Genomic DNA, 24,198 nt, shown 5'->3' on the forward strand with positions numbered 1-24,198 from the left:
AACGAGGAGAAAAGGGGAAAAAAGATAAAATAAAATAAATACAATAATACAAAAAAACCCCCACTGACAGAGTCAGAATACAGCCTGAGCAGGGTGATGGAAGCAGTCCAGATGAGGTGGTCTTCCTGAAGCAGTGATCTCATAGAAAGGTCTGGTAGCTCCGGTCCTCTGGGAATCCATTGTACTGACCCAAATCCCAGCTTATATCCAGGTGAGAATGCTTGGCTCCTCCCCGTGGGCGGAGCATCTCACAATGGGATGATGAGTCATACAGTGGGTCCTTGATGGCCCATTAAAGAAGGATAACCTCCAAGGCAGTTATCTCTGAGTCATGCACAAGGCATTGATGGGCCATGAACTGAAGATGGTGATAGAATACATCCTAAACTACAACCCAGGACATTTTATTTGTTTGTTTGTGGGTTTTTTTTGGTTTTTTTGTTTGTTGGTTGTTTGAGTGTTTTTAAATCCATATATCTGATCCTTTGAGGGCAGGCAGAGGACCAGGGTTTGTGCTGGTGGTTTAGCTGGAGCTGAGTAAGAACCTCCTCGAGCTTTGGAAGCAAAAACCCGAGCCTCTGACCAGCTGATTTATTTTTTTATTTCACCAGACCCTATCCTCATTTCTGCATTTCTCTTTAACCCAAGGTTTCCCCTCACCCAGAGGACTCCAGAATCTTCTCTCCATTCTGTCCATTGACCTGGCAATAAAGTTTGCCCCTCTCCTACCACCCTCACCCCAGTCCATGAGATGCCACATCCATCTGCTCCTTTGGATCTGTCCAAATGGAATCCTGCTCTCCCTTTCAGTGGTGATCAGAGAAATCTCCATCTCATCCCTTCTCCAGGTCCAGATGTTGCTCCTCCCTCCCAGAGCATCGGCCTCATTCCAAAGTGCTCCCAGCACCCAGCTTGAGAACTGTGTCCTGAATTCCCTCCATGGAATCCCAGGGTGGTTTGGGTTGGGAAGGACCTTAAATCCCACTCCTGCATTCGGTTGGAGAATTCCGTTCCATTCAGTGAAGAATGGAACAAGAGCAGCCTCCAGGCACGGCCAGTGCAGAGCAGTGATCCCAGAACCACAAATGCACAGAATTCCAGACCCCCTGAGGTTGGAAAAGCCCTCTGAGGTCATGGAGTACAAGCTTTTGGACACCCAAGGTGCCACCTTGTCCCCAGCCCAGAGCCCTGAGTGCCACTTGCAGCCCCTCCTTGGGCACCTCCAGGGATGGGGACCCCAAACCTCCCTGGGCAGCCCCTGCCAAGGCTGGACACCCTTTCAGTGATGGGAGTGGGGCCTCCAGAGCTCCCTGAGTGCCCATGGGCATCTCTGCACCCACATCCTCCACGGCAGCAGCTTCCATGTGCAGCCCTGAGTGCACAGAATCCCAGGATGGGCTGGCCTCGGGGGGACCCGAAATCCCACCCAGTGCCACCCCCAGGGACACCTCCCAGTGTCCCAGTGTCCAGCCTGGCCTTGGGCACTGCCAGGGATCCAGGGGCAGCCACAGCTGCTCTGGCAATTCCAGCCCAGTCCCTGCCCACCCTGCCAGGGAACAATTCCTTCCATCCATCAAATCTAAATTTCCCCTCTTTCGGTGTGGAGCTGTTCACACTTTTCCTATCACTGCAGTTCCTGGTGAATGATCCCTCTGCTGCTCTCCTGGACCCTCCTCAGGCCCTGGAGCCTCATCAGCATGAGCACACTCCAAAGACTCTGAGTGACCATCCATCCATCCATCCTCAGGCAGAGTTTTTAATTCATGCCTTTAACAGCTCATAGCTCTCCTCCATTTCCTTACCATGTTGGAATCAGTGAGGTTGAGTCAGAGGGCACAGTTTGGAAGGAAATCCACAGGGAATGTTTTGCTCTGCTTGTGTCCTGCACATGAACAAGGAGATTTTCCCAGTGATTTGTGTGCCAAGACTCCCCATTGCATCATCAGGTGGCCACAACCCTCTGAGCTGGCTCATGGAGAGGCAGCTGTGACTTCATCCCTACCTCAGAAATTGTTTACACAGGAATGGGAAGACAGAGGCCTCAAAACATGAACTAAAAATAGCATTTCATTACTGCAGTTTCAAACTTCTTTTTGTAGTGCAAACAAGTGCATGGATTACAGGGGGAAAATAATCTGTTATAAAATGGGTGAAATAACTGGAATATTATCAATTTCTTTTGCCAAAAGAAAACATTTACTTCATTCTAAACCAGCCACTTTTGCTTGTTTGAACTTCCAACACACCAATAAAGAAGAAAACAATTATTGACCAAACTTTTCCATTTTTTTTTTTAATCAAGACTTTCCCTCCTTATAAGGAAAGTCAACAGCCTTTGTTCTGAGGTAATTCAAGTGTCTCCACTGGCAGGAAAGTTTCCAAGTTTTCGGTTTAGATGTTTTCCTTTGTGTTCCTGACCTTTCCTCCAAGCTCCTGCCCTCTCCCTTTAATCTCTAACCAGCACTTTGGTGGCGTGGCTGAGTTGGGTTTTGATGTTTTGCTTGAGAGCAACCCGTGCCTTTGGAGTGGAGTCAGTGCTCCTGCTTTTTTCCTGACAAGGGAAAACTCATTCCTGCTCTTCCAGACAGAATCTCAAGGTATTTGGATGTTGTCCAGGACTGGAAAAGCTGTGCTCTGTGGGTCATCCACTGAAACCCACCTGCATCCTTGGAATGTTCCAGGCCAGGCTGGATGGGGCTTGGAGTAATCTGGGACGGTGGGAAGTGTCCCTGCTCATGGCAGGGGTTGGAACAAGGTGAACTTTAGAGTTTCCTCCAAGCCAAACCATTCCATGATTCCATTATTCTATATTTGAGCTGTTGTATAAATCACCAGCCTGCTCTTTGCCCATTTTTAGTGTCTTCTTGTCCAAAAACCAGTGAGTGATGCCTTGTGCTCCAAGCTTCCACTTTTAACATGGGTTTCACTCTTGGTTTGACCTTTCCTCTAAGGGTCACTGGGAAAATCAAGGCCTGAAATGAAAATCTCTGTTAGGGTAGCTTCATCCTGGAGTGATTCTGTTGCCCTTCCATGCACAGAGGAGGTCAGAGATTCCACCTGAACAAGAGGAGAAACTCCTTTACTGAGAGAGCCATGGAAAATCTGCCCAGGGAGGGTGTGGAGGGCCCTCGCCTGCCGCCCCAGGACAGCCCCGGAGGAGATCCCTGGAGGAGATCCCTGGAGGCTGCAGCAGGGAACAGGACCAGGAGACCTCTGTGGGCCCTCCCAGCACCCCGGGATTCTGTGGGATCAGGGCTGGGGAGCACAAGGTGACCCGAGAGCAGAGATCCCTGTGATGTGTTAGACACCAGCACAGAGCCACTGGACGGGAACAGCTGGGATTGGGATGGGACTGGGATGGGACTGGGATGGGACTGGGAATGAGAATGGGGATGGGGATGGGGATGGGAATAGGAATGGGGATGGGGATGGGAATGGGGATGGGGATGGGGATGGGGATGGGGATGGGAATAGGAATGGGGATGGGGATGGGGATGGGGATGGGGATGGGAATGGGAATGAAGCTCTGGGACTCTGGGACTGGGTTTGCAAATGGGACAGAAACTGTGATTGAGACTGGGACTGAAACCGGGAATGGGACTGGAACTGGACAGGGAATAGGACTGGGAATGGGATTGGAATTGAGACTGGGAATGGGACTTGGATGGGGATTGGAACTGGGATTGGAACTCAGATGTGGACTGAGAGTAGGACTGGGAGTAGTCAGGGACTGAGACTGACCGGAACTGGGACTCTGGGGCTGGGACCTCCTCATGCCATGGGACCAGCCAAGGGGACTGACACAGGGAGTGGACAGCGGGCTGTGACCACTCCAGTATCCAGCAGCTGAGCACGAGGATGGACATTTGCCTCTCCCAGGCCAGGAGGCAGAGTTTGGAGCTCCCTCTGGAGCTGAGGCTTCTCACCTGCAGCATCACAGGCTCCTCCAGAGAGCTGATGCACAGAGACTTTTCCACCTCCTGGCTCCATGGGGCTGAGGAGAGATTTCCATGTTGTTGGAATGGGCACGTTTGGACAACAACCAATAGCACTCAGAGAGGAAGCAGCAGCAGCAGAGGGACCAGTCCTGCTCTCAGGTTATTTCTGTTTGTGACAGTGGCACAGATGGAACTGTGGGTTATGTCATAGGAGGTATGAGTCATCATGGGAAGGTTGGAAAAGAATTCCAAGACCTCCAAGTCCAACCTTTGTCCGAATCGTCCTGTGCCCACTGAACCACATCTCCAAGTGCCACTTCTTCTTGGTTTTTGAACACTTCCAGGACTGGTGACCTCAGCAGCCCTGAGCAGCAAATATTTAAAATATTTAAAATTCTCCACTCTTTCAGTGTAGATTTTTTTTTTCCAATATCCAACCTGAAACTCCCATGGCAGAACTTGGAGCTGTTTTTCCTCCTTTATCTCCAGGTGTCTGGGCAAAGGGCCTGAATCCCACCTGGCTACAACCTCCTGTGGGGCAGGTGTAGAGCCCAGGTTTGTGACCCACAAAGGGCTGAAAACTTCAGGGCAAATCCAATTATGAGTCTCCATCACTTCTGGAGAAATCACATCCCTTTGGAGACACTGGGACAAAGCCTCAGAGGTGGCACAACAAGTCCACAAAAGTACAGATTAACCTCTTGGGTGGAGACCTCTCTTGGATCTGATGGAGAACTCAAATACGAGCCCAGGTCAGGGAAAGTCATTCCTGGGAGAAGATCTGAGGTGTTCCCGAGTCTCCTTTGGAGAGGGACACCCCAGCATGGATCAGGGGAGGGCCAGGTCAGGTTGGGAAGGATGCAAATGTAAAACACCAAGGTGTCCACAAGTGGATAGAGCAGAGATGGTGAAGAAGGAAAATAACCTGGGCCCAGCCTCCCTGAGCTCCAGGGGCTTCTGGATTGGAGTTTTCCTTAGGAAGAGAGCAGGAGAATGGAAAGGAAGAACAGATAAAGGGAGGTAAAGGTATCTTTTAAAAGATAAAAGATGAGGCCCAGAGATAAGAGGGGCTCGGGATGGCCCCAGTAAAAGTTGCTGAAGGGATCAGAGGCACGGCTGAGAAGCTCTGGAGGGGCTCCAACACCATTTGGAGAGCAGGAGCGGGGAATGAGAGTAAAGAGAACCCCCTGGAGCAGGAGGGTGTCCAACAGGGGCAGCTCCCAGCAGGGTGAGGTCTCCAGGGCCTGCTGTGCACCCCTGGCTGGGGGAGCTCACTGCTCCATTCCTGTTCCAACAGCTCTGCTCAGACACCCGTGAGTCACCGCAGCATTTTTAGCTCCTTACATAACCACTGCCAAAAGGGAAGGTGTTCCAGCAGAGCTGCCAACACAAATGCCCAGGGACCAGCTCTGCGCCCGCTGGGATGAGTAAGCACCGGCTGCAGCACGGGCTGGGAGCATCTCTCACACCTCACCTGGTGTTTTGCAACAGCCGTGAGCTGGAGCTCTGCCTCTGGTGGCAGCTGTTGTACCAAATGCAGCGCTGATGGGGCGAAGCTGGGGAGAAAACAGCCAGGAAAATCTCCATGTTTGAAATGTAAGCCCTGATCCATGAGGTTATCCCTGCACAGCCCCTGCCCCACTCTCCAGCATCACTCCTGAGGGGTTTTCCTGCCACCGCCTCTGCAGAGCCCAGAGATCCAGTTGTTACCAAATTTCACAGGCTTTGTTTCCCTGCTAAAACCCACAGGCACAGCAGAAATTGAATTAACCCTTTTGGGATCAAGGTGAGCATCAGTGCAGATCTCCTACAAAGCAGAGCTGGGTCTGCAGGTCTGAGTCAGTCCTGAACAGCAACAGAAACTTCTTAAATCACTCAAAGTTGTGTCCTACTAAGTTGGACCTTTGAGGGTTTTCTGCCTTAACAAAAAGCAGCATTCCACTGTGGGTTTTTTTTTAACACCAAATTTTGCATCTCACCTGGCTCCTCAGAAGAGCAGCTGCCTCATACCTGCCGACTGCGAGGAGGGAAACTCCCTTTATTAAAGCTTCTGTCCCCAGGAAACAGAATGCCACCCTTGCCTCGCAGATAGACACCACGCCCTGCGCTGACTGCTCACCAGGCTGGTAACCACTTCAAAGCAGCACTGCCCCGAGGAGTGATGAGTCCTGAGAGGGTTAAATCAACATTTCCTAGGGAAAAGCACCACGGGGTGCTGCTGGGCAGAGCTCTGAGCTCAGCACCTCTGTCTGTCTGTCTGTCTGGCCAGATCTGAATCCCGAAGTCTCTCTGACAGCAGGACGTGGCTTGGGTGAGGGATGAACCCAGAAACTCTTGTGCCTCTGTGCTTTGGACTAAGTGAAGGAAAGCTGCCAAATTCAGCTCAGGAAAGTTTTCTTACCCCAAACCTGGTGATAAGGTGGGGCCCTGGGCATGGAAGGTGGGTCTCTGTCCCACCTTGGTACAAAGTCCTGTCTCATCTGAGGTGCTCTGGAGGAGGCAGAGCTGAATTCACAACTCACAGGCAGCAAAGCTCAGCCCTGCAGCACAAGATTAGCTCAGAATGACTAATTTATCAGGGACCAGGGAGGAAACCCCTTTCCTCCAAGAGGAATTGAATATTCCACCCTGTCTCCTTTTCTTTCATAATGAGGTGTCCTCTTATTTTTCAGAGTAAGCGAAGGAAAGCTGTGAACCTGCCAAACTCAGCTTAGGAAGGTTTTAACCCCAAACCTGGTGATAACCTGGGCCCTGGGCATGGAAGGAGATGCTGGAGGGTCTCTGTCCCACCTTGGTACAAAGTCCTGTCTTATCTGGGGTGTTCTGGGGGAGATAAGACAGAATTCAGAGCCCACAGACATCCAAGTCCCAGCTCAGCCCTGCAGCACAAGGTTAGAGCAGAATCACCCTTTTTCCAAACCCCTTTTCTCCAGGAGGGATTGGATATTCTGCCCTGTCCAAACCCCCAGCACCAAGGCCAGGCAAAAAGCTGCTCTGTCAAAATCTCCTGCTGTTCAGGGACCTGCTCGTGGCACAAGGCAGCTCCTCAGTCTGGGCTTACCAAAGACAAAACTCGTTTTTTCTAACACCAGGCTCGTTTCCTTCCTACACAGAAACCCGGCCACTCGAATGGCTCTGCCCTAAAATTACAGCTCTTTTTTGACCCCAAACCACCCTGCTGCCCTCGGGCAGTGCCCTCAGCACTGCCTGTCCTGCCCCTTGTGCCTCAGAGTTCAGCAGGTCTCAAAGAGTTGCCCAGTTAAAATAGGACATAACCAAGGTGGTCTCTCCGTGTCCCTCCTCCAAATGGATTCCCCAGAATCTGAGCATTGCATTCATGATTCCATGACTGACACATTTTCTACCTGACTCTGGGAGAGGATTAAAGGTCACTAACCCCCATTTCTTGATTTCTCGTGGCCTTGCAGCCTCCCCCCACCCTGACTTCCAGGGTAAACCTGATATTCTTGGAGCAGGAGCATGGTTCCCTGTGGACTGGGATCAGAACTGGGGATCACCAGGATCATTTCCCTTGTCCTTCAGGCTGATGTCTCTGCTCAGCTGCTCCCTGTGGAAGTCCCTCCACTTTTACCCGTCAGGAAGAACCATCTCAGACAGGTCTTAAAACAGTAAAAGAAACTCATTAAATACACTTGAAACCTTTGAAGTGATGTTAAAGTGCTTTTTCCTTTGTGAAGAAGGGCTGGGTCAGCCTGGGCAGTGCCCAGGAGCTGTCAGAGTTCTGCTTTGCCCCACGACTCGTTCACTGCTGCTGGCAAACCAACTTAGAGTGAGAACTTGTGCACCAGCCATGTTGATTTAGTTGAGTTGGGGGCTCCATCCAGAAGTTGCTGGTGGCTCCACTCTGAGAAGCTGGGCCTGGCTTTTCCAGAAACAAATGCAGTTAAAAAATGTATAATACTCATTCATGCTACAGCACATGGAGTTAATCATTCACAGTCCCAGTACAGGACAAGAGTCGCAATAACAATAAACCATAACAGATTTCCTTGAAGCACCATCCCTTGATTTAAGAATTGCTTCTTTAAACACCTGGTAATTTTCTAGATCAGTGTCACAGGTAGGTCAACAGAAGGATAGATTGTCCTGCATTCCTGCCTGATTGCACCTGTAAGCAAAACTCTCTTATCAATTCCAGAATTGCTTCCAAGATGGTGCCACCAGGATCCCTGGGCTGCAGCACCAGCATCCCTCCTCTGCAGCCCTGGTTTGTGCCTGAGGTGTTTTAGTTTTCTAAAATTCTTTTCCCAGGGAATTTTCTGTAAACAGGAGAAATGTTTTTGTAGCTGTAACTTTGTTATTCATTCCTTTCCCCAGGAGGGATTTCTCCTTGATGTCCCTCTGCTCTGACCAATGGCAGTGAAGAGGTTTGTCTTTGTGTCACCAATCCCATTGGTCTGTGTGAAATAGTATAAAAGGGAGACACATCCCAAAAATAAAGGGGTCATTTTCAGCCTTCTGAATCTCACAGTCTGTGTCGTTGTGGTGTAAAACAGCATCAAGAGGCTGTCCTGATTCCCTGTCACCAGCCAGGCTTCTCACATGGAAAGTGAAAGTGAAATTCAGAAATGATGTGATTATGGAAATGCCACCTAATGGGTGGAGGGGGGGAAATCTGGGTTGGCACCAGGGAGCCTCAGGCTGGGCATTTGGAAAAAAATCTTCTCTGGAAGGAATTGTTGGAATGCTGGGCACTGAGAATGTCTGTGCTGAGGGGCACTGACCATCAGGAAAACACTACGTTTGACCTGAGGCCATAGAACAGGCTTCCAAAATGGAGTGATGGCACTGGGGTTGTGGAGGGTTTAGGGTGTCAGATAAGTTGTTCTTCTTTCACCTTCTTCTTCTTTCACCTTCTTCTTCATGGGATTGGGTGGTGTTTTGTGATTGGGTAAGAAAATCCGCATCGCTGACCACGGGTGTTTGGTTTTTGGGTTAAAAGTATAAATAATTTAGGCGTCATCTCATTATTGGACCATTAGTGCTTAAAAGACCTTGAAAAGAATGAGAGACAGAGCCTTTTTCACCTTATTAGCTAGAGTTCACAACTCATGAGACTGTGCTCTAGATAAGAGTTAATGAACATCTGAGTCTGAACACGAAAAACCGCATCTCTCCAGTATTAACCCTGGCTCTAACAGAAGACAAAGAAGATAAAAACCTCACAAGGAATTGGAAGGGGATGCTCAGGGCAGTGGGGGAGTGACCAGCCCTGGAAGTGCTCAAAAACCCAGCAGAGGTGGCACTTCATGGTCTGGTTTAGTGACATGGTGGGATTCGGTCAAAGGTTGGACTTGGTGATCATGGAGGTCTTCTCCAATCTAAACGATTCTGTGAATGTGAGCCAAGAAAGCTTTGCTTGGCCACAGTCCTTGAGTTGTCCTCCAGGAAATTCAGGCAGAGGTCTCCCCACACACCTCATGCTGGGGATCACCAGCATTCCCAGGTCTTCCCAGCTCCAGGGGAGCAGCAAATAGGCAGCTGTGTCTCTGATCCCCCACTCTGTGCAGCTGCAGGGTCTCACCCCTTGCCCTGGGAGCAGCACCTCTCTCTCAGGACCTCATTTCCACCCCTTTTTCAGGCAGTGAAGCTCTGAACCTCACAAAGATGAATTCCTTCTGCTGGAGCAGCACCAAGAGCCACAGAGAAACCTTTAATTGACCCTGGTTGTGCTGCAAAGCCCAGCACCGTCCCATGGAGTCCTGGAAGGTTCCCCACGTGCTGGGAACAGGGATTCATTTTTGGCTTGGAGCTACACAGGGTGGGATGATCTGGGCAAATCACTGTTCTGATCCCAGCCACAAGTGGCTCCTTCCACACTCAGGACACCAGGGAACACCAGGACCTGCCTTGTTGTCCTTCCCTATCTCAGCCTTCCCAGGGGCAATCGAACGTTCACATCAGGGATTAAGCTCTGTCAACCATTTCAAGGGGTTCTGCAGAAAAAAAGCTACAAAACCATCAATTCTGGTGGTGGAGCAGGACCTCAAGGAGGACTGGACATCTCTGATGGGCAGCAAACCTCTCTTCTCCCCTGCCAGCACTGTGACCCTGCTGCTCCTTCTCCTGTCTGGATGACAAGTGTTATTCCAAGCCTGCAGGCGAGCTGTAAATACAAAAACATGCACACCCTCCATTAACATTAGCAACAATATTTAAATCACACTCTAGAGGCTAATTGGCGAAAATTCAAAGGTGACACAGAGAGAGCAGCCCTTGAACAAAGCATCAGATGTGGAGGTGCTGTTGCAGCTTGCCCGGGCTCTCCCTGAGAGGGCAGATCCAGCAGGGCCCAGGCAGTGGGAACTGGGCTCCCAGGATGCCAAAAACACGCAGAGGAGGCTGGAGGGCTCCAGCGGGCAGAAAAATGGGTTTGTGTCCAAGACATTACAAACAGCTGCCCACAGAATGTCAGAGTCATGGAATGTTGGGTGGGAAGGGATCTCTGGAGTCACAGTTGTGCTCAGGTGGGGTCACCCGGAGCAGGTGACACAGGAACACATCCAGGAGGGTTTGGGGTACCCCAGGAGGGACATTCCACACCCTCCCTGGGCAGCTCCATGGAAAGAAGTTTCCTGTCATGCTGAGGTGAAACTTGTGGTGTTTTATTCTATGGCCACTGCTCCTCATCCTGTCCTGGGCACCCCAGAACACAGCCTGGCACCGTGCCCAGGTGGGCTGAAACTCCAGGATTTGCACTGGAAAAGGAAAAATCCCTCCTCAACACCAGGATGCAGCAATTGGAGTTACAACCTGAATTTACATCGCCCTTAAACCCCAGCTCCTGGATCCACGGTGGGATGTGAGACTCCCAGTTGAAAAGCACACTTCAGATGTGACATTTGCTGGCTCAGGATAAAAAAAAAAAAAAAAAAGCCTTTAAATAGACCCACGCTGACATTCTCTACACAGCCAGATGTTGAAGTCAGTGTTAAAGTGGAGTCATTTTCATACAGATCCGTGATCTTTAACATTTCTGAGCTAAGAGAGGAAAGTACTTTACAAAACCCTCTGGGGATATGACCCATAAAACAGCAGCTGAACCGTGGGCTCCCAGGAACTGAACTCACAGAGTGTCTTTATTTAAGTAGCTCCACTTCATTTCCCCTCGATTTCCATCCCCTTTCCCAAAGCCAGGAGTCACGGCCCTGAGCACTCTCCAGCTGCCCCCCATGGCAGCCCCATGGATCCTCTCCCAGCAGAGTGGGGTGGGTTTGCAGGAGCAGCTCGAGGTGCAGGGCAGGAGAAAGGCAAAAGGAGGAGGGTGTAAAGTGCAGCAGCCTTGGGCTCGTGAAAACTCCTGTTTTCCCAAGGGAATGGCACACGTGGAGTGTGCCCACACACCCCCAGGGCAGGGGGGTGAGGCACTGCTGAGCCTCCTTTTCCCTGCTGTGCCCAAGAGCTGCCACGACCCCCTGGCAGCAAAAACGGATAGTTTTATATTTAGGACATGTGTGGGAGCTCTGTGCTTGCTCAGCACCTTTCACCTGAGGTTTTCTCACAGAACAGGCTGAGAAGGAACAAACCCTGAGGGGCAGGAGCTGACTGTCCAGCCCTGTCCACAGCACACCCACCCTCTGCCCAGGATCCAGTTCTCTCCATCCTGCCCAAAACCTCTCTCCCATTCCCCCACCCTCTGCAGTGACTCTGAGAGGTTGGAAGGATCTGGTTTGACACTTTGCTCAGTTCAGGCTGGAGAATTTTCCCTGCTCCCTCTCATGGCTCCTTTCACTGCTGGGCCCAACACTTGCCATAAAGCTGCACCTCAAGGAGACTTTGGCCAAGCTCATGAGCAGATCTCCCACCCACAGCCCCCAGAGGCTGAGCCTGTGCTGGGAGAGGGTCCTGTGCCCAGCACAGCACCCAGAGCTGGGCACAGAGTCAGGGTCACCTTCCCCTGGCTCCTCAGGGCACTCCTGCCCTCTGACTCTTCCCCAAGCCCATTCCCAGCTGGTTTATCCCACTGGAGCCTGGGAAACCACCACAGAAACAATGAGAGCTCTGAAACAGCTCAGAAAAGAGCTTGGAGCCCGGCCCTGTGCCCTGGAGAAACCCCCCAGGGCACTGGGACATGAGCTGCTCATTCCCACAGGGCTGGAGTGGGCTCTGCCTGTGGGTGGGTGCCTTTACTAATAGAACTGTCATGTATTTAATATAAATATTTTATGTAAATGAGGCCAACTCATTTCAGTGCCCACCCCAGAAGTGTGAGCTGACATTGGGATGCCTTTTCCCGCTGCTTCTTTCTCTTTCACTGCTCCACATCTCCTGTCTTGACCTCTCTGCCTCATCCCATTTCTTTCCTGTTGTCCTATTATTTCTTTTTACTTAAATCTAAAAACTCTCCTGCTGTGGAAAGTGATAGGAAAAGCAGAGAGGAAAAGGTGAAAGGAAGAAAATGGGATGAATCAGAGTAGACATAACAACAGAAAGGTTATAAGAGATCCAAGAGGGAGAAAGGAAGGGGAAGGGAAAGTGAGAGCAGAAGAGCAGAGCGGTGGGGTGGAGATGGGGAGAGAAAGTGTGGAAAGCTTCAAATGTGGAAGTGGAAGAGGAAAGGACAAGGCAGCCCTGACTGAGGGAAGTGCTCGGTCACCCCAGAGCACAGGCAGGGAGCTGGGGGTGACCGGACTGCCCAGGTGGGGCAGAGGTGATGGCAGGGACTGGCTCAGTCACCCAGCAGGGGATGGATGCCCAGGGCACAGAGAGCTGAGATTCCTGCAGGTGAGAGCAGCAGGAGAACCTCCTGCTGTGCACCAGGCAGGGTTTGGGCTGAGCATTTTCCCATTAACCCAGAGCCCTTCACCCCCTGGCCCAGAGTGGCTGGTCCCTGGTCACAACCTCTGGCTTTACCAGGCCCTGCTTTGCCTGCTCTCCCCCAAATCCTGTCCCCCCGGGCTCCTGCCTGGCCTCTGCCTGCTGGGGAAAGCTCTGGCTGCCAGGCTGAGTCTGACCTTTCAACTCTGTCCCCTCCTGGGTGTCCCCAGGGGTGGTGGCAGTGTCCAGAGGGATGCTCAAGGGCACTGCAGGGGTGTCCTTGCTGGGTCTGGGTGTCAGCTCTGTTGGGGTTGGGGTCTGCAGGGCCTGAGTTCTAACCTGAGTCCTACCTGAGCCAGGAGCTGTAGGACCTGATTTCTCACCTGATTTCTCACCTGATTTCTCACTCGATTTCTCCCCTGCCCCAGGGCAGAGGCAGGATCAGGTGTGTCCCCTGCACCAGGCAGGTGCCAATGGATCCATCCCCACCTTCCATCACCCAGGAGGGCAGAGAGAAGAGGCTCTTGGCTGACTGAAAACCCCCATTTTCACCAGCAGATCCCCACACTGTGCCCTAGGTGTGATGCCCCAGGTGTGACGCCCCAGATGTGACACCCCTAGTGTGACACACCAGATGTGACACCCCAGATGTGACACCCCAGATGTGACACCCCAGGTGTGACACACGTGCACATCACCCTGGGTGCGGAACAGCAGCTCCAGTGCCATGGATGGAGCTCTTCCCAGGAGATCCCGGCGTCCTGGACGCAGCCCAGCCCCGACGGAAAGCCCAGCCTCACCCTTGGGACCGGGATCATGTTTTCCTAAAGCCTGTCCGTGGTTGGCTTTTGTTTTGCTGAGCTGTTGCTACGCACCTGAGGCTGCGCCGGGGCACTCGGCTGTGCGGAGGAAACAAACCTGGCAAAAGGCACCGAATCATTGTTCTGGCGCTTTCTGTGTCATGGACAAACACGTGGATCTGCGGTTGTTTATCGGGAGGCAGGATTTCGCTGAGCTGATTTGTCTCTTGGACCTGCTGCTGTCAGTGGCAGCACTTAGCCCCCAAAAAACAAAACCAGGAAGAGACTAAGTGTTCCCACACAACTTCCAGCACAATCAGCAAGCCCTCCTCGAAAGCGCCTTTGAAACAAGAAATGCGAGAGAGGAAAAAAAAAAAGCAATTAACACCAGGGACTTGATTGGGGGAGGAAAAAAAAAAAAAAAAAAAAAAAAAAAAAAGACAATTCTTCCATTAATCAGAGCCTTATCAGCAGCAAGGTGATATAAAGCCAGACTTTAATTGGAGCTGAGCGATGTGTTTGTGCTGCTGCCCTGTTGATGGGAGCAGGAATGTGGCCTGCATCCTGTTTTCCCTGCCGATGGGGGAGGAATCTGCTCCGCTGTTCCTTGAAAGGCTGCGGCGTGTTTGCCACCAGCCCCACGCTGGGCTTCTGCTCCTCGGCGTCCTTTGTGCCCGCGGGGATCCCCGACACCGGGATGTTTTGGAGGAAGGCGGCAGCAGGTGTTCCTCAGCCCTTTGTGCTCCATCCCAGGGCTGTTCCCCACTGTGCATTTTCCAGGGCTGCTTCTCTCTGCTGTTCGCTTGTGCCTTTGCAAAGGGCAGCGGGGATAAAACCTGCCCTGGGCAGTGCCTGGGAGTGCCAAGAGCCCCTTAATCCCAGGAAAATCGACACAGAGCATCAAGAAGGGGAAGATCCTCCAACTCCTCTGCTCCTCTACTTATAAGTGACCTTTGAAGAGCTCTTGGTCTCTGCCTTCCCTGGCAAACACTCGGGGACGGGTTTTCACCTCAGCCAGCCCCTCAGATCCGTCCCAGTGCCTGGAAGGGTCTTTCTGATTGATCCTGCCTTTCCCCTTGTTCTGATTCCTGCCATCAATCCCTTTTTAGCACAGGAAACCTTCACCCTGCTGCCTTTAACACCAGGATACCTAAAATTTATCAACCCTTTTCCCTTTTCCCAACCCCAAGCTCTCACAAAGGGAATGGCAGCGATGCTCCCTCCTGCGTTTTGTCAGCATGAACGGCCCCAACCCAAAATCCACACCTTTTTCCGCACCAAAACTCCACTTGGCTTGGATGGAGACCTGCCCAAACCCCTCAGGACTGTCCTTGGAGCGCTGACCACACAAATACCGAGTTTGGCTCCCCCAGGCAGGGGTGGCAATGTCACCCAAGAGCAGGTTGGGAGCGTGGCACAGGCACCCAGCAGAGCGGCCCGGCATAATTAAGCAGCATTCTCATTCACGTCATCCCCCGGCTTTGGCATGGCTTTTATTGCAGTCATTACAAAGACAGATATTACTTTTGGATTGACTCACTTGATGGGTTGATCAGCACTTTATTGTAGCCTCCAGTTATAGCACTTTTTATGGCAGCCAGAAGAACTTAACCATTAGCACACTATTAGGAAGAGCACTGGCAACTGATTAAGTTGCTGAAGGTCAAAGACATTTTTCTTAATTGCTCCGTGTGTTCTCCCTCCTCCTCTTCCTCCTCCCTCTGCAAGGGCGCTGGAGGGAGAATTATTCTGTTTTAACAACGAAGTCACAGAGCAGCAGCCCGGGTTTGCCATCAGACCCCTGGGGAGAGGCTCATTCCCCAGCCCGGATCTTCTCTGAACTGTCACACTGGAATGAAGGCGTGGAGATTTTCATGGATGGGAACTGGAAAAGGCGTCAGGGTGACTTTACTGGGCACCACACGCTGCAGGTGATGGGCAAAGGGGGCCAGAATGAAGGGACGGGTCGAGGGGACATCCCTGTCTTTGGAGGCAGGTGAGAGAGGATTTTCCAGCCTCTCACAGCTCTCAGTTGGATTTTTCACCCTCTGGGGTCTCTCCCAACTCCCAGTTGGATTTTCCAGCCTCCTTTGGGGATCTCCCAGCTCCCAATTGGATTTTCCAGCCTCTTTTGGGGCTCTCCCAACTTCCAGTTGGATTTTCCAGCCTCTCTGAGTTGTGGCTGCTGCCAGAGCAGCCCCACCAGGGGCAAGCAGAGATCCCAGAGTCTGGAAAAGTCTCTCAGATCAGATTTGCCATTTCCCCCCTTTGGAATGCAGCACTTGAGGTGTTTTCCCCACGAATCCTCAGGGAAAGATGCTCAGCCAGGTGCTCATTCCCTGTTTTCCAGGCTGTGCTTCCAGCGTGCTCCAGGGGCACTCAGGAATGACAATTCCCAGCACAGGCTGAGCCAGTGGCACAAGGGCCACAGAGTTTCCCCTGTGGGAGCTCATTTCATTACTCAGCACAGCTAATTAATGCAATTTTAAACTCTGTGATCCCTTAATCCATTTCAATTTTCTCCTCCAGTTCCTCATCTCTGAGATGAGAAGCCAAAATCACCAAAAAAAGCCATTTCTGTGGTAAACCCTGGATGGTCCTGGTGGGCTGTCAGAGGTTTGCACAGGTTTGGCTCCTCCTGGGGCTGCTCCTCTCAGCTTTGTCCTGGTCTGTGTCACCACAGCTTCTCCTGAGCACAACCAGGTCAACAAATACGGAAAGAGAACAAAGTCCCATCGAAAAAAATTACCCACCCTCATGAGGACAGAAGCATCCCAGAGTTTGCTTCCCTTCAGGGAAGAGCTTTTTTCCAGGAATTCCTGAAAAATGGACAGGGCACAAGGTGCCCATTTTGATGGGAATTTGCAGTAGGGAAAAAGCTGCATCTCATTAAAGACACACCATCCCTTATGCTCAGAACTGCCTTTGGAATTTGCCTGATTCCCTGGATTTCGCACTGCAATGAAGTTTTGTTATCCTGCTGTTTCCTGTGGGAATTTATCACACACACCTCCTCCAGCTAATCTTTATCAGCAAATCCAATAACCTCAAGAATAAGCACAGTCCTCAGCCCTCCTCACCCTAATTAAGCTGCCCTTCAGCATCTCCTTCCCTCGGGTGTTGCCTAATTAGTGTTTGCAATTAAAGCTCTGCCCCAAGGCTTTGCATCAGCCCCCACCTCGGGGCTCCTGCCAGGCTCGGGTTGTCCCTCAGCCCTTGGTGGCACTTGTAGGACATCCCAGCCAGGAGCCCTGCTGAGGTTTTGGGATCAGGGCACTTTTTGGGATTTCTTTCTCTGGCTCTCACTGCTGAGTCCAAAGTTTCCCCACTTGAATGTGGGGGAACGTCCCTGGAATATTTCCCGTTATTCCTATATCAACTTTTCCTCTGTAGATTGATCTTGGGGCTCCAAAATTCTCCCCTCATCCCAGTGATTATTCCAGATTTTCCCTCTTTGCTCCAAGACCAGACTCTGTGGAAGAGCTGGAGGTCCCAGCTCCCAAAATCTGCTGTTCCCCAGGTGCCAGGAGCCCCTGAGCATCCCAAACAGGGATATTTCCTCTCTGAGCCCAAGGTCCACCTAAGGTTCCTTTGGGATTTCAGGAAGAGAAATAAAAACCCAGGGCTGGCTCAGGGGGCATTGCAGAGGGCGGGGAAACCTTTCCTGAGAGATGGAATCCAAAATCCTCCTTGCCCTCATTCCCTCCAGCAGGACACCGTGGAAATTCACCCAAACAGACACAATTCCAGGCCTCTTCTGGAGTTCACCTGAGCAGAGGAGGGGAGAATTTCACCATGGATATTTTACATGTTACGCAGGAAATGTGCAGTATTTCAAGGTAATTTTCCCCATTTTACATGTAACTCCAGGTCTGTTTTATTGTATACCTTCACCATTAAAGGCCCAGGAGAAGAAGGATTTATTGGCACAGAAACATCTGAAGGACTCTGGTTTTCACACCAAGCCCTGGGGTGATGCTTGGCCATGGGAGAGGCAGCTCAGCCAGGAAAATCAGGGAATAAGGAAAGGCTCAGGGGCCCCTCCTGAGCCTTCAGCATCTTCACATCAGCCTTTAGATGATGGCTTTTGAGCTGTAATAATAATAATAATAGCAATAATGATAACAATAATAATAAAAATAAATAATTATTTATAAAGATCAAAATAAATAATTATTTATAATTAATATTTATTATTAATAATTATTTATAAAGATCAATGTAATAAAATAATTATATTTCTATTAAATTAAATTTGTTAAATATAATCAATATATTTCTCTATAGATATAAAAATTGTATATATAATATATACATGGTGTATAAAATATATAATATAAAAACAGATAAAATATATAATACATATTATAGATATATTATAGATGTATAAATAGTTTGTATAAATAATTTTAATAAGTTAAATATGCTTTTCTTATACTATACTTATTAAATTTATATTAAGTTTATTATGTTTATTATTGTATATTATTAAATAATAGTATGATAATTTTTATTATTTTTAAATGATCCCTTCTCGGATCCAAAGCTCTGTCCCTGCCCTGCTGACCCTAAAGGGCTGGGGAAAGGTTGGACTCAGCCGTGGGCAAACAGGATCCAAAGTGGTCCCACTCCTGTTCCAGAGAAATCCAGGAAGAAGAAGGGGTTGAGGTTAAGGAATGTTGAATTCAGCCAGGTGGGTTCAGGATGACTTCACTTTGAACTGAAATAAAGGAGCAGGACCATTCCCACTCCCTTTCCCATTCCTTTTGGCCATCTTCACCTTCATTTCACCCACCACACCCCAGCCACCAAATAAAGGAGGAGAGTACCACTGACTGTTGTCATTATTTATTACAAATTAGATTTTGAAATGTACTGTCTAAAAAAAAAAATCAATAGATTTAAATAAATATACAGATCTCAGGATGCTACATATGGCAGGTGTGCAATTCAGTCACTTCAGGGTGAGACATTACACACACGAGGAGATTGACAGAGTACTTTACAGCAGTAGTTTTATTTTAAATTACTCACATTAAACCATGTGCAAAATTTCCTCTGGAAAACCCTTTCAGGGCTTTTCTTCTTTTGGCTTTTTAGAGTGACTCTGACCTTCGGAAGGTCAAAGATAAGAACAGATTCTCTGCAGCTTTGGGGACCAAATGATTCATCTGTCGTTTCATTCACAATACAATCAATTGGTCTTATTTTTAAGCCCTTATTTTTAAGCCCTTTTCAGCCCCCTCTCTGGGGCTTAAACCAAAATCAAGGAATTATTTTTCTCGTCCATTGGGACTACACTTGCAACAGCCACAGATTTTGGTCACCACCATCCTCAGGCAGCCTTTCCAAAGCTCCTGAGCAGCTGTGGCGTGGGCAGCATGAGGACCCAGGGGTGGGGAGCAGCTCTTTACCTGCCCAGCCCAGGTGACAGCCCCAGCTCTCTGCAGAGCTCTGTCTGCCCAGCCAAACAAAAGTGCATTTGTGGCACAGCTCTGGAGCCCTGGGGCTGCCTTTGGTAGGTTTCGAGGCCCTGAGCTCCCAAATTTTTCCTTCCCTCCCCTAGGCCAGCGGATCTGGGTTTAAACCTGAGCCCGAGCTCAGACAAGGCTGTGCTGCCTGACAGACTCACAGGGGTTTGGGTTGGAAGGGGCCTTAAAGATCCTCCAGTCCCACCCCCTGTTCCAACCAGTCCTTCCCTCCACAGCATTCCCACCCGGCTGCCCCTCACCTGAAGCATTCCCCACCCACAGTGACCTGCCAGCCCTGGCTGGTCATTTACTGCCCAGAGCCCTGCTCGGAGCTGGCCTAAGCCAAGCCCTGTGTGCCCTCTCCCTGCCCCAGCCTCTCCCTCCAGGCAGGGCTGGGATGTTCAGGAGCTGGAAGTCCTCACTGGGGAATGCCCAGGGAGATGAGACAGGCTCACTGACCCAGCCCAGGGCTCTGCTCAGCCTCCCCTGGCTCTGGAGGCTCCTGCACAAACCCCACAGCAGCCACACCTGGCTTTGGTGCCATCCCTGGGGTCACTGGTCCACCTCAGCTACAGCCATGACCTCCATGGGAATCCACCCCAGTGATTCCTCAGCCAGGGAGTGCCCCTGCCTGCTCACCTGGCCCCAGGCGATGCTGAAATAAAGGTTTAATACAAACTGGGAGCTGTTGCACCACGGGAGCCTCGTCCACAGGCACTGAGTGACAAGAGAAGATAAATAGTGCAAAGGTGGGCTCAGGCCGGAGGCAGCTCATCCCTGACTACAGGGAGCAGCCAAAGCCCTGTGACTGGGGCTGGGCTCACACAGATCCAGGCCAGAGGAGCCCAGGCCAGGGATGGGCTCGGGGCTGCCTCACCCAGCACTGCCCAGACCCTCCTGGTGTAATTCACCCACCACACGCGGGCTGAGCCCCTGCCCGGGGCTCCAGGGCACAGTCCAGCCGGTGCTGCTCCAGCACGACCCTTGTCTGATCCAAAAAGGCACAATTCAGCTCCAGGACACTGCTCTGGCTGTGTGGAGAGACAGTTTTTCCCTTTGCAGCAGTCCCTTGAGCGCTGGTTGGTGCAGCAGGAACACGGAGACTTCCACTTCCTTCCACTCACGGCCTTCCTTCAGCTCCAACAACCGACAGCAGAGCTGGTGGCACCCACAGGACTCCAAATTCTTCTGGTGAGCTTGGTGTGCACTTGTCTTTATCTCTTCTTCTTCCAGATGGTTTTTTCCCAAGGCAGAGCCGGTGGCTGTGTGTCCCTCCGGGAGCGTTTGCCGGAGCGTGGGCTGGACACTCTGAGGTCCCTGGGGACAGAAGGGACACCGTGGTCACTCTCCAGCCCATCTGCCCCCTGCTCAGTGCCCCATATTATCACATTTATCCACCCCTCGGCACAATTTGCTGGCAGGCAGGAGATGGGGGAAGGAGGAGCAGGAATTTGTGCCCACGGCTGGATGAAGGCACAGTGGGGCTCTGTAGAGCCCAACGAGGTGACAGAGGATCCGAGGGTGACCCAAAGTGCTGCTTCCCCAAATCTGCCTTTTAAAAGTGTCCCCATTGTCTCTGATTTAATTGCCACCAGTTCATTAATTTACCACCTCCCTTTAGCTCAGTTACACTCCTGGAGTTGTTGTTGCTCCCCACAATTCCCTGATGCGAGGTTAGAAAAGCTCAGTCCTTTGGTCCAAAGCTGCTGCCCAATAACCTTCCTACACGATGCCATCCCCCTGTCCCTCCTCTGTCCATCCCCCACCTGCCTGTCCCACAGAGGAGCTCCCCACTCCAATCAGGAGTTCCATTTTGTGTGACCCTGCTCTGGTTTGGGCAGGGCACAGGCAGCCCCGGCTCCCTCAGCTGGAGCCTGCAGTGCCACAGAGAGCACGAACAGCCCAGACTCCTCATCTCAGGCAGGCAGGAGGAGGCAGACAGGTCAGATCGAGCGGTAACTGCGGCCTGGGGCCACAACCACACATTTTCAAGTGCTTGTAATGAATTTTCAGAATGGGTTTAGGTGCCCTGTGGGCCTGATATTTCTGGGTCAGAGAGATTTCAGCCTGCTGGCAGCTGCAAACTTTTTCCCAAGGAAAAAATTCTCAAGAAAGCTTCTTCTCAAAACCATCCTGGCAAACAACTTTCCTTTCTCCAAACAACCTTTCTCCAGGTGGTGTTTTGCTCTTTCTCTAATTAACCAATAGGATTAGGGAGGTGTCGTTCCTATTCACCAACATTGTTAAATCTGTATTAGAACACCTTATAAAAAGTAGTAAAAAATTAAACAATAAACCCTTTTTTCTATGCTCTTTGCCTTCTGAAATATTTAGAGTGTCTCATCTTTCTTTTATGCCCTACAACAAGAGTGCCCTGCTCACCTGAGGGCTCTCAGCAGCCCGTGATGGGGAGGCCTCGCTGGTGCTCCGGAGCTCACGGGGAGCTTCTGACTCTGCAGGTACCTAAAGAGCAAGAGGAGAAGCCTGAGCCACCCACAGCCAGGCTGCGGGGAGCGCAGGGGGAGCCTGGCCCGGTGACAGACAGCTGAATGCACGGCTTTGAAGGGTTAATTGCAGTTATTTGGGAGCTATTCACGGCTCACTTTGCTATTCCCTCGTGCCAGAGCTCCTCTATTCACAGGCACATTAAATGATCGGGGACTGTAACTCTTGCCTGGCCACGGAATTAATGACAGATACCCACGGAATTAATGACAGATACCCACGGAATTAATGACAGATACCCCCTCCCTTCAGCAGCGCTGCTGAAGCTGAACTGAGACCCCACATGTGCCATAAACGGAGGTGGCCACAGGACATTTGGCTGCTGAGTCCCAGCTCAGGGAAGCCCTGAGCCATGTGCAGGGGACACCAGTGTCCCCAAAATCCACATCCTCACCTGTCCCACTCCCATGTGCTGCCAGCCCTCCCCTCTGAGCAGGGGACACCAGTGTCCCCAAAATCCACACCCTCACCTGTCCCCACTCCCAGGGTGCTGCCAGCTCCCCGGCAGCACACCCAGTGCTCCCCCAGCCTCCAGCAGCAGCAGGGATGGAGGTGCCACCGCTGCCTCTCAGCTGCTGAGGGGACCCAGAGCACCCCTGGTGACACTGCCAGGGCTCTCGGGAGGGGACGAAAAAGCCACCAGACAGGTCCCAGCTGTTGGCAAAGAGCCATGCCCAGGGGGCTGTGCAGGCACCACAGCTCCCTCCTCCCCGGAGCCCCCGGGGACATCCCCAGCACTCACCCAGGCCTGCCCTGGCAGAAGGTGGCACAGATGCTGTCCCTGGAGTGCGAGCACTGGCACCTGCCCGCCGACCTCTTGCGCCGCCTTGGCGGGCTGCCCAAGCCGTAGGGAGCGGTGTGCCTGGGAAAAAACACAAAAGGAATTCAGCCGTGCCACCAGCGTTTTATTGGCCAGCAGGTTTATAGCAGGGTCCTGGGAGGCAGCCAAGCCAGTGCCAGGATAATAAAAGACTCATCTATAGGTATAAGGTGAAAAGGTCACTGGTAGGTCTGAGCTGAGCCCCAGCTCCTCTCCCACCGACTGCTTTCCGCGCTGTGAGCCCTCCCTGCCGGGGGCAGGGGTTGCCCCACGGGCTGGGTGAGCTGGGAGCTCCCATGGGTGGCACAGCTCCCGAGGAGCGCGGCTGGCCCAGCCCAGCAGCCCAGTGCCCTCCTTCCCTGCGGGATTAACACGGCACAGCCCGGGGTATCTCGGGGCCAGAGCAGGTTCCTGCGCTCACGGCTGCTCCCAGAGCTGCCGGCACGCTCCTGCCCCATCTCTGATGGCAATCTCCCCTCCCAGAGCTGCAGGATTGGCAGGGACTGCAACAACTCCCCGAGCAAGCAGAGAGTTGTAAATGCATGTCAGCGAGCACGATTATAACCACACCTGAGCGCGTGTGCTGCGCTCCGGTGCGATGGCCATGGGTCTGAAAGCGCTGGGAAAGCTGCTCCGGCATTCCTGAGGGCAGGGCTTGGCAGCCACGGGCCCACCGCCGCCTCATTAACAATACTGGCAGGCAGCAGCCGGGCTCACGGCGTGCGAGCGGCCAGAGGAACTTGCCCGACTCGCAGCCGCAACATCTCGGTGTTGCTCCGGGCTGTGCAGAGGTGCAAACCTCAGGAAAAGCCGAGCCCGGGAGGAAGCAGCGCCCTGTGCTTTCAGCCCGACCCGCGGGGCTTGGACAAACACCTGAGCAGCAGCAGCAGCAGCAGCACAGTTTGTCCTTTTCCAAGCTGACCGCGCACCTCGGAGCAGGTGCTGCCAGAGCCCCGGAGCAGCGGGACCCTTTCCCGGCCTCCCCGGGAGGAAGGTACAGCCCCTGCCCATCACCCCGAGCGCCGCGCTCCTGCTCACCCAGGTGTGTTGACCCAGATGATGTCCAGGTGACAGAAGTAGATGCATTCCTTATCCAGCCAGCTGTTGCAGGAACATCGCTTGCTCCTCGGCGGCGCGGCCAGGTGCGACTCGGGCGGGGGATGGCCCAGACCTGCAGCGGCACAGGGAGGGATGAGCGGTCTGTGTGTCCCCTCGGGGAGGGTGGCGGCGATGTCCCCGTGCCCGCAGGAGCACAGGGAGGGAGGATAAGCAGCCCAGCCCGGCCTGTGTCCCCTCGGAGGGTGGCGTCCATGTCCCCATACCGGTGAGGCGGCGGCTCCCCCGGCACCCGCAGCCCGGAGCGAGGGTCTCGCACGGCCCCCGCAGCCTCCACGCACACCCCGGGCCCCTCCCCGCGCCGAGGGGGTGCAGGGGGTCCCCCCATCCCGTGCAGGCACCCCCGGGACCCCCAACCCCGCTCCAGCCCTGGGCTCACCGGCTTCCAGCAGGGCGCACAGGGCGAGCGCCAGCAGCACGGCGGGGTGGCTGCCCATGACCGCGGCTCTGCGCTGCCGGCTTTGGGGTTTCTCCTGGGCTTTTCCTCCTTTCCTTCCCGGCCCGGCTCTTCCACCGGAGCCGCCTCGCTGCGTCTGGAGGCGCCGGGCGCCCGGCAGGTGCTTTATAGCCCCGGCCCGGCGCGTCACCGCTCCGCCCCCGGGGAACGCCGGGCTCGGCGGGGCGGGCATGGAGCCCCCGCTCCTCCCCGGAGAACTCCTCGGCTCCCTCTGCCCGGCCGGCTCCGGGGACACAGAGCCGGGAGTGGGGACAGCCCGCGGGGCCGGGATGGGTGAGAGGGGACCGTGTGCGGGAGTGCCCCGAGCGGTGCA

At 52.6% G+C, this 24,198-nt stretch overlaps 1 protein-coding gene across 1 annotated transcript; it reads right to left on the reverse strand.

Moving 5' to 3' along the window:
- Positions 1-19,320: 19,320 nt before the first annotated feature.
- EDN2 (endothelin 2) lies at positions 19,321-23,947 on the reverse strand. Its single transcript, XM_066335160.1, has 5 exons — positions 23,808-23,947; positions 23,351-23,483; positions 22,235-22,354; positions 21,370-21,450; positions 19,321-20,304 (listed from the first exon to the last, which is right to left on the reverse strand). Exons 1-5 carry the CDS (start codon positions 23,863-23,865, stop codon positions 20,202-20,204), a joined length of 495 nt encoding a protein of 164 aa, XP_066191257.1. The 5' UTR covers positions 23,866-23,947; the 3' UTR covers positions 19,321-20,201.
- Positions 23,948-24,198: the final 251 nt, after the last annotated feature.

The sequence above is a fragment of the Sylvia atricapilla genome, chromosome 24 (assembly GCF_009819655.1).
Source record: "Sylvia atricapilla isolate bSylAtr1 chromosome 24, bSylAtr1.pri, whole genome shotgun sequence".
Lineage (NCBI taxonomy): Eukaryota > Metazoa > Chordata > Aves > Passeriformes > Sylviidae > Sylvia > Sylvia atricapilla.